The sequence below is a fragment of the Lipotes vexillifer genome, unplaced genomic scaffold (assembly GCF_000442215.2).
Source record: "Lipotes vexillifer unplaced genomic scaffold, Lipotes_vexillifer_v1.1 scaffold240, whole genome shotgun sequence".
NCBI lineage: Eukaryota > Metazoa > Chordata > Mammalia > Artiodactyla > Lipotidae > Lipotes > Lipotes vexillifer.
This window is the reverse complement of record NW_006797481.1, coordinates 5,284,336-5,295,322: the sequence shown is the minus strand read 5'-3', so window position 1 is coordinate 5,295,322 and position 10,987 is coordinate 5,284,336. Positions and strand designations below refer to the sequence as shown.

The 10,987-nt window shown below is 43.2% G+C and overlaps 1 protein-coding gene across 2 annotated transcripts in view; it reads right to left on the bottom strand.

Annotated features, from left to right (window-relative positions):
- GFRA1 (GDNF family receptor alpha 1) overlaps positions 1-10,987 on the bottom strand; it is a 211,820-nt gene that overhangs the window by 151,463 nt on the left and 49,370 nt on the right. Inside the window, exon 5 of one of the 2 annotated variants that reach the window (XM_007469604.1) lies at positions 794-808. The exons of the other annotated variant lie outside the window; for it this stretch is intronic. Within the exon in view, the coding sequence (XP_007469666.1) occupies positions 794-808 (15 nt within the window). The remainder of the gene's footprint in view (positions 1-793; positions 809-10,987) is intronic. 2 annotated transcript variants of the gene reach the window in all.

The following is a 10,987-nucleotide window of genomic DNA, read 5'->3' as shown; positions in this document are numbered from 1 at the left end:
TGCGGCCTGCCATAAAGAAAGGGAAAGAGGCAGTTGCCCCTGAATGTGTATCTAGCAGGTTCAATAAGACCATGCCTGTGAGTCTCCCAGAGCACAGTGGCTGTGTATCCTGAGTGGGGACTAAAACACGCACTGGAAGACACAGTCTAGGTTACACTTTCCCTCTCCAGCTCCCCCACACATGTGAACGTGGCTGGCAAAACACATAAGACAGTGCACACCCTCACCAGGCTCTTCTCAGTCACTGGACCAACTGGAGGGGTTGTGAGGCGTCCCTGGGTTGAAGAGCAGAAAGCGACCAGCCAGCCATGGTCTGGCCCACACCTCCAGGTCAGCGACACTTTTGCTTGACAAAGAAAGCCCCAGGTGGAGGTGGCCTATGGGACCCTGACCAAGCTGCAGCTGGTCTTGATGCAGGAGACCCGAGGGACAGGGGCCTCCACCCGATCCCCTCCAGAGACACGAGCTCCCACCACTCTCACAAGCCCACAGCAGCCCTGCCCTTGGAGAGGCGCCCGGCCATGAGCCCCTCCCCAGTGGCTCTGCCCCAACTGTCCAGCCCCGACCCTTCCCCCAAGCAAGGTCCAGAGAAGAAGCAGAGGCTGGACAGTGGAGGCCCGGGAATGCTGATGGCACTTCAGGCCACCTCAGACCATCATCCTCACGGTACCTCCTAAAGCTCCCATGATATGTCCACAGAAGAATGTAAAGCCCCATAACCCTCTGCATGCAGATGATACTCTCCCAAAAGAGCACAACCAATGGAAAAGCAGGCAGGAGACATTGGGCTTACCTTGCTGGAAAACATCTGCCAGGAGGAAGGAAAAACAGAGGCGGAGAGAGGGAGAGAGAAGCGAGAAAAATAAAATTAATAATAATGTTGAAAATGACAGTGATACTCATCATAGCTAACATACACTGACTATGCTAAACACTCTTGGTACGATATTTCCTCTACTCAGAGGCAGTGGTTAAGAGCTTGAGTTCTGGAAGGGAGCTGCCTGGGTTTAAATTCTGGCTGCATGCTTACTAACTCTGTGGCTTACAGTTCCCTAAACCACAAATAGATTTGTACTAGAAAGATTAAACAAATGACGTCCCATGTTTTAAAGGTTTAGATCGGTGCCCGGGACATAGCAAACATACAAAAGTTGCCAGTTATTATTCATGTTAATATTATTATTTTCACAACAATGCTATCAAGCAAGTTGCAATATTATCCTCACTTTATAGATAGGGAAACTGAGCTTCTGGAAGGTTAAGTAACTCATCCAAGGTCACAGGGGAATAAGCTGAGGATTGAACCCAAGTCTGTCTGATTCCCAAAACCATCTTCTTACCCCCTACTAAGCTGCCTGGCTGGTTTATAAATAACAACAAAAGCAACAAAGGCACACAACAGGATAAACAGAGGAAGGGCCTATGAATAAAGTTCCATATTTAAATCATAATAAGCACATTTGTATGAATTCTCCAAATTTTAACTCACAGCTAATTAACACTATGTCTTCATATTAAATCCTAGGTCAAAATCTGTTAAAAGGTGAAAAAATATTAATTCATCTTTTTCAATAAATATTTGAGAAGCTACCATATGCCAAGCACTGGGTCTGGCACCAGGAAACATGCATATTAGCAAAAAGCATAAACGAATAAGCAGTGGCTAACACCTGCCGAGGGTAACCGCTAGCATGACTTACAACACTGCACGTTTGTTCTGCCTGTTTCTGAGCTTTATATAAATGGACTGAATTTGTTCTGTCTGCCTTCTTTGCTCCACAGTGATCATGGGAGTCATCCTTGCTGTAGCATGCAGTAGGTCATTCATTCTCACTGCTGGATAGTATTCTACCACGTGATTTTATCATAATTTATTTCTCCATCCTAATGTGGATGGATATTTGGATTGTTTTCAGTGTTGAGCAATTAGGAATTGTGATACTTTGTCCGTATCTTTTGGTGAACATATGTGCATATGCAAGGTACTTTTTGACATCAGGCTCACCCTGCTTCTACCGACTTTCAATCACCCCAAAAGTATTCTTATCTCCTCCTACTTTCTCATCCAGTAACTTAAAGATGGAAGATAGCACTGGCAAGAATACAGACAGCACCACCCAGATGTGAGTCAGTTCCTGCCCTGCTCATGGGGTTGTAAATAGGCATAAAACTTCTACAAGATAGTTTGAAAGTATGTATGGCAATGTTAAATATACGTCCTTACCCTAACAATACCACTGCTAGGAATTTCATTTAATGATACCTAAAGGTCTTCAAGTACCTAAAGTCTACAAAGATGTTCATTACAGCATTGTGTATAATGGACAAACAACACAGATTGCCTATTTGTTTGTCTACAGAGAATCAAACCAAAAATAATATATTCCATATAATGGATTATGGTTCAACCACTGAAAATGGTTAAAGATTTTTATTATTTTTGAGTGAAGAAATCAGACATGGAACATGTATCCTGAACCCATGTATGTGCATGTAATAACATGCCTCACATTCATAATCTGAATTAAAACTTATCTGCATCTTAAAAACTAAATGAGAATTATATCATCAACATCTACATTTGCTGTCAGTCTTCAGCTAAAACATCAGTTCCTACAAGGTCACAAAGAGCCAAGGGGTCACAAATGGCGTGGATGAAACATGTACCTGGTGGGTTAAATAGACTGCAAGGAAAGAACACCAGTGAGAGCAGTTTTCATTCCACTGGTGCACACGTGACCCCCGTGAGGGGTGTCATTCACATGCAATACACATGCTCCCCAGGGCATACCCAGGCCCATGGCTGTGGGACAGATAAGACAGATGCAGGCTCACAACTCCCAGGGAATTGGCTAAATCACCACCCTTTCTCTCACACTCAGGAAAGCCAGCTGGGATGTAAATGGGCAATACTGGTGTCATTATGGGAAAACTTTAACCCTGCTTTAATTTATATATGCTATACATTATTCTCTAACCTCAGGAATTCATCACCGGCATAAGTTCTGATGCAGCAGTGTGTAGAATGCCACTCAGCTCCCATGCCCTGACTGTCCAGAGACGGTGAAAAGGACCACGTACAGCTCCCTAAATATACCATGGTGATCACGCGCATCTGCTGCCTGCAACGCACAGTCTGAACCACCCACCCTCTAACCAGCTCACACACCTGGAGGAGCCCTCCTCCGCCGCCTTCAAATGTCACAGCCCCACTATGAAGTTTCTCAGAGCCTATCCCCACGAGAGGAAAGTCACTCTTCCCGCCTCTGTGCTCCCAGGGTAACTTGTGCATGTGGCAAATATACGTCATATTATAATTAGTTATTTATGTAGACCACAAGCTCCTGGGAACAAGAGCTATGTGTCTTGATCACCTTTGTGGAACCTAACTGCCTGGCATGGTGTGCTCCCACACAGGAGGGAAGGACAGAGGGGCTGGTCTGTCTCAACACCCATTTGGTCCAACTCCCTCATCTTATGGACGAGGAAACTGAGTCCCAGAGAAGTAAGAGATTTTTCCCCAGGTCACACATGGCGTCTGTTAAAGGCTGAGCCGGGACTATGTGAGATTCATTTAACCTTAATGAAGCACAAAAGCTCATCCTTATTATTAGCAAAGTACAAATTAGAGATTTATCATTCTCCTCTAATGAATACAGACAAAAATTTCCAACATTGAAAACATCAATTAAATGAGATTAGTCTTTCAAATACGGATCTAGTCTCGACATCCATCCAGAAGCCTCAACCAACCTCCTCTCCATGGCTTTTGACAGGGTGCACTTCCTTTGAAACTCAGTACTGATCTGAGTCACTGGAAAGTATCAGTGGGCAGGGAGGGAGGAAATTCAGGCAGGGATTCAGGAATAAGATACCTTATTCCTTCCAATTCCACCGCATATATCATGGTTTAGCAGACAAATCTACATAGAGTACTATTCATATCTTCTATTCCAGAAAGCTCTCCTGATTTTCATATAAGCTATTTTAGATTTTTTAGAAACCCTTTTTCAGCTTCATTTACATTTTGCACCTTTTTATTCAAATGTAAATTTTAATAAACACTAGTATAAATATTACAACAACTTTGCACGAGTTATCTTGTAATTTACACTCTAAATTTATGTCTTTTGTAGTCTATGGCATAAATCATTCCATTCTCAGCATTATTTAGCTCTTTGCTCTGAATTATAACTGCTTGGGTACCTTCTTTAAAATTTCACTTTTCCACACTGAAACAGCCATCCAGGCTCGTGCTCAAATGATTCATGGACAGAAGAATGGAAAATAAGTGAGAAGAAGGCAGATTCTGTGCTGTTTTACCCCCCACCCCGCCCCGAACTGTAGACCTCAGAGGACATTAGCCATAGAAATACTCTCATCATCTTCTATTCTGGTGTACACAGCCATGACCCACAGGGACTAGTCACTTATAAAAATCAAATGGCGTCAAATTTGAGTGCAATCATCTCCTTCCGGTCTAACCAACCACTAAGAATTATCTGGGAGTCAATCACTTATGATCTCTGCACTTGAACTGACCTGGAGATACTTAATACCACGGTGTTGGGAAGGTTAAGTTAGATGATTCACACAAACATTTCCCCGTCCCCCCATCCAGGGCTAAGGAGAATCACTCTGAGAGCAAGACTCAGCAACGTCTTCTCTGCTCTCCCAGAAATCAGAAATCACAGAAGGAGCTGGGAGTTGTCAGCGCCCAGCCAAGCCTCAGTCAGGTTGAGTCCAAAGGCCACCAGGGACACTTGTGCAGAGGAAATGAACTCCTTCAGACAAAGCTCCACTCACACTCACTTCCCAAGGGAAAAAACCTCAACCCCAATCCTTCAAATAAACAAAGCAAGCCTGTTCTCCAGCCCCACACGCACCCCCTGGAGCCATTCTGGTCCTATATATAGATGAAAGGGCATCTTCATCCCCATCAGATGTGGGGAGAAGAAAATAAGAAAGAAAGAGCTCAGATTTGCCTTTCTTAGCCTCAATGTCCAATTTCTACTGTTAGGAACGAGCATCAAGGATATTTGTCCACCTCCTCCAGAGCTACCGTGAGCTTCACACCCCAGAGATCGTTAATGCGCTGAGTCCTCCAGAGACAGGAGCCATAAAGAGACTAGATTATTTATTATTATTAATAAGTTATGGCAATTAGGCTGGGTGATTCCTAAATGTTGCTGGTTAAAAACTTTCTTGAGTGCTACTCATCCACATGGCTAGTGTTTACCTCTATTAAAAATGATTTAACCACACTCTGGGTGAACCCATCTCTTGTGCCTGGGTTAATAATTAGCAGTGCACAGAGCCACGTGGGTTAATTGAGTTGGCTCTTCTTTATTTATCTATTGCTTTGTTTTATGAGGAGAACTGGATGGCAGTCTTATTGCCCATTCAGTCTGCTAGGAATAATTTACTATTTCAAACCACAGCTCGTAACTACGGTTAGAGAAACCCTCACTATTATTACAATATCACATCTAGCCCACACCCCACAGCATTAAAGATATGCCAAACAGCGAAAGCGTGCATGACTTCCATAAGACTGGGGGAGGTAAAGTTACTAGTCCTCAAACAATGTAATCACACTACTCTCTCAATTTTGCTTCCTTTTCTAGGTTAAATTATATATGAGGGGAGTTTAGTTTCTTGAAAATGCATGCACTTAATTCCCATTTAAGAAGTCTCACCTGGGGAGATAGCTGTCTTGCAAGTCCTCCTGTGGTTTGAGCTACAGAAAGAAAATTCTCTTTCAAGTACAAGTGCCGTTACAGTAAAGCACTGTAAATGTCACTGGGACCCACCTAACCAGGGACAAGAGAAAGGATGTAGGGAGCAGCTGGAATGAACTCTGCTTCCTTGAATGGGGTCAAGTTCACCATTAACCAAAGTCAATTCAAGATCAGTTGAGCTGCCCCTCACCAAATTTCAAAAACCGGCTAGCTCTGTGCATGGCTATGAGGATTTCTAGAATTCAGTCTGTATACTTCTGTAAGTCAAGTGAATTATTTCTTTTCAAGGTTGAAAAGTGGGGCCCACCAAAGCGTTCCCAGTACTCCAGAGTAGTTCTGCTTCAAATTGAGGAAGTCTAGGTCCAAAAATGGCAGGGGGGCTTCCCAAGGAGGGCAGGGTTCATTCCTTCTCTCCCAAATACAGTCCAGTGCCGGGTCACCACATGATTGTGGCCACTGGATCCCAGGACCTGAGATTGGGTCCCAGCCCCTCACCAGGTGGAAACTCGAGGTGAAACTTCTTGTAGCCTATGTTCTCATCTATAAAATGGGATGATACAGATAAGCTCTTACCCTGCCACAGGAATATCATGAGGATCAACTTAATTAGTGTGAAGCACATGGACTTTGGGGTCACATAATACCAGGTTCAAATTCTTGCTAGTCCACTGGACAGCCATCTTGGGCAACTATTTAACCTCTTTGAGTCTCAGTTTCTACATTTATAAAATGAGGATAATAAAACTTTCAAAATTCATAAGGAGAATCTAGATCATACCTGTAAAGCAGTTAGCACATGTAACTGGTTTATGGTACACGCTCAACAAGTGAAAGTTAATGTTATTATAACAATAAGCAACAGAATAGGGTAGCAAAGAGCTCAGGTCCTGACGTCAGAGCTGGTCCCATTTCTTGCTGTGTGATCTTAGGCAAATTACTTAACCTCCCCAAGCCCTGCTTTACTCATCAACAACACACAGATAATAAGAATAATTAATTTTTGTGCTGTCTCATAAATTGCTATAGAGATTAAATGAGGTAAAGCATATAAGACTGCACAATAACTAGTATTCAGAAAAACTTCTATAATTGTAGCATTATTAGTCAACAAATATTTATCGATTGCCTACTATTTGAAAATATCACCAATTGTGACTTGTACAGGACTGTAAAATATCATAAGAGGAAAATCTATTAAAATTAAATGATTGTTTTGATTCCTTTTTTTTTTTTCTTTCTTTCTTTGCGGTACGCGGGCCTCTCACTGCTGCGGCCTCTTCCGTTGCGGAGCACAGGCTCCGGACGCGCAGGCTCAGCGGCCATGGCTCACGGGCCCAGCAGCTCCGCAGCATGTGGGATCCTCCCGGACCGGGACACGAATCGGCAGGCGGACTCTCAACCACTGCGCCACCAGGGAAGCCCTGATTCCTTCTTGTCATCATGTAGCTACATGCCATTAAGAAACTCTAAAGCAATTATCAAATATTATTTTATGAATGAATTATTTTTAATCTTTAAAATGAGAGGTCCAATGACATCCTATCTCCAAACACCAAAGATCTAAGGGGTTGTGATTAGTACCCAGATGTTCCAGAAACCCAGAGCCCAGCCTTCATTTTGGGCACCACTCACCTCTCTGACACTGCCTGTCTCCTCTGGGCCTGTCGTTATTTCTCAAGGCCACCACACAAGGGGCTCACCCATCCCTGACCTGGGGTGTGATGAGTGGAGACCCAGGGTTCACAAGAGGTAGGGACTGCACGGGGCAGCGGAACTGAGAACCACTCTGCTCAGCACTGTGGGGTGCTACGAAGAATTTGCCTCAGGAAAGGGTTCTGCTGCTCCATTAAGTAAATTAGTGAAAGTCTGAACCCAACAAACCACTTAAGTGGAACCCCTTCCTGTCCGAGCGCAGGTCTGTGCTCTCTTGGAGCACGGCCAGAGTCAAGGGCTCCTCCAGAGCCTGTACTTGGCTTCAATGGCACCGTACGGGGACTGTGATTAGTTTTCTGTGTCTCCAAAGCCAGACAGCTCAGGCAGCTCAGGCAGCCGTGTGCCTCATCTCCCCGCCCCTCCTGCCTCCCCAAGGCGCACCCAGGCAGCTCCAACTGCACGCAGCCCGCACCAACCGGAAGGCCTCACTCCCCGTCTCCAGCCCTCCGTGCCAAATACCACCGTTCTTTAATGTGGGTCTGTATCTCTCTCTCCTTTTTCTTCTCTGTCCCGTTTTGGATGCAGGCCAGGGAAAGTTTTCCTTGCTCCTGGCCTCCCCTCACCTTTTACCATGTTAGGAATGAAGACTGATACTTTGTGTGTCATTGTTGTTCCTCTGAAGGCACGTGGCGCTCTGTAAATGTCTCTTATTTGTGAGTAAGAAAAAAGTTTTTAAAGCCCCGAAGTCTCTTCCTGCTCCATTTTCTAGGGAATGTACAACCAACATCAGAGACCCTGTGCTTGTGACCCAGCAGCCGACAGGTACTTGGGAAGGCAGCACAAGGCCCGTGAGCTAGTAAGTCCCTAACATTTTTACGACATTCTATCCAGAGTATATCTCATTCCCAGCACAGAAGAACAATGCTCTTAACTACTGAAAGAACATAAAAAAATAGATTTAGGAATAATACTTTTTATGACTGCGTTCTGTGTACTGTGAAAGTTATGTACAAATCTGCTAGTACTTTATGGAGCTGATAAAGTAGAGAACAGTATGGCTTCCCAGCTAACAGGGTATTTTATATCCATTTAAAATGTTTTCTCTTAAATTGAATTACTTTTTGAGTAATTATAATAAGACTAATCTGGGCTTAATGAATTCATGTACAAATATTTCAGACTGCATTATTAAAACCCCTATGATATGAAATTATATTAAGCTCAATCCCTCTAGCAACCAGTGTTTTTCTTTGAAAAGAACAGCATACATGACTTTCTCTGAATTCTTTTAAATCAGCTAACTGAGAAATCATAAGAAGCCGCATTAATAGCTCAAACTAAAGAAGAGGTTGACAAACAGTATTGTTCTAATTTCCCTGAACTTATTTAATTGAGCATTCATTAGAAGTCATAGAAAATACTTTTATTAAGCATCCTCATATACCAAGGGCTGAGGAATTCGTTCATCTTCCAGAAGAAATCAGTTAACTATGATTAGCAATGCTATAAAACCACTATGGGTAAAAATACTAAAAGTGAGCCTGTGGATATCAAGTCTTATGTTCTAAAAAGTCTCCAAACTCAATAATCTAAATATCTGGATTCTAGTTCACACTACAGGCAAAGCCTCTCATCGTCTCTGGGATTTGGTTCCCCCATCTGCAAAGTAGTTTGCACCAGATGATCTCCAAGGTCCGTTACAGTTCTTAAAGGGGATGGTTTTAAGTTTAAAATTACACACATTATATATATCAAATGGGCTTTATTGCATATAGCTTATTTGTCATCTCATCCACGTTAAATTACATTCACAGAAAAAGAATTCATTCCCTACAATTCACATACATCCACAAACATCCATAATACAGCTGGTTATTTCAAAGTTATCCCAAGATATTATCTCGATGGTAAAGTATTTTTCCCATTACAGATAAATTATAAACCATCTGAAACCTTTAAGGTTATAGTTCCTTGAATCAGTTTCTATCCAACCCCCCACTCCCTCCCAACATATACTTTCCGAAAGATGCTCTTTTGTCTCCATTTCCAAGTCAACTGATTAGTTTTATCATATATGTATTCCTCGGGCAGATCTGTGAGATCCTAGTTTTAGTTGGATTGGTTACCCAGTCTCCTAAATTCAAACTAGATATTTACAGATGTCCAGCAGCATAAATCTCTCTTTTCCAGGTGATCATTACCAGTATGGACAACTTTAAAGTAAACATAAAACAATGGCCATCATCATTATTCTGATGGCTTGGCACAAATTACTGTCAGGAGATCTCCCAGTAGCCAGAGATAATTAAAGTCTGAGTTCAGAGAAGCTGCCCCCAACATCAAGCATTGCTGATGAGAATGATTTGGGAGTAAATATGTTTCAGCAAATTGGCCCAAGTCTTCAAGGAGGAGGTTTGGCCATGTGATACTCATCGGCCTGACCTCAGTTTCAGGAGGTACAGGTTCTGTCCTGGCTCTTCCATAAATCCCCTGTATAAATGGGGACAAGTCATTGAAGTTCTCTAGGTTCCAAAGAAGGTTTGACTAGAAAATCTCTGCAGTTCTTTCCAGCTCTAAAGTTCTTTAATGAACACAACCAGGATCTTTCATTAGGAACCTCTGCTATACACCTGCACCTCACCTGTATGTCTCCTTGGTGCACGGATACACACTTGTAATTTTCTCTCTCTCTCTCCAACTAAGCTGAAAGCACTATGATTCCAGGGATATTCTGTCCATTGCAGTCCCAAAGTCCAGGGCAGAATATCAGAGCACAGCAGGCACATTTTAACATTAATGATAACTAATAGCATACATCAGGCACTATTTTAAGTGTATTACAGACACTGCCTTAATCCTCTCAATCCAAACTCTTAACCACTACACACACTGTCTTTCAATGAATGCCCAGTCGGTAGGTGTGTGGAAGGATGAATAAGCAAACATACACATTCTTTCCAAAACCCCCCAGAGAGTTAACTTGAGCCGTGCCCATAATATTTTTAGTATCATAATCCCTATAAATCTAGAACTCCAACCTTCATTACCTGTGAATTTGGGGTCCAATTGCAGAAAACACCTAGATGTGCCTTTACTTTTTAAAAACCTTACAAATTCTCTTTTTTAAAAAAATGCAACTGGGACTTCCCTGGTGGCGCAGTGGTTGAGAGTCCACCTGCCGACGCGGGGGACACAGGTTCATGCCCCGGTCCGGGAAGATCCCACATGCCGCAGAGCGGCTGGGCCCATGAGCCATGGCCACTGAGCCTGTGCGTCCGGAGCCTGTGCTCCGCAACGGGAGGGGCCACAACAGTGAGAGGCCCGCGTACCGCAAAAAAAAAAAAAAAAAAAAAAAAATGCAACTATCTCAGTAGGTTTATGGCAACCGCTAAGGTAAGGTAGAGCATGGGGAAAGGATATAGAGCTGGATAAAAAGATGAGAATTCCAAGAAGAGGGTCAGGAAAAGGAGAACGATACAAGGACACATGGCTGAGCTACAAAGATCTGTGCAGCTGCCCCTGATCCAGCTGTCATCCTACTGGAATTCATGGAAAGGAGGGTGTGAGAGGTGGTGGGAAGGAAAGAACCAGGG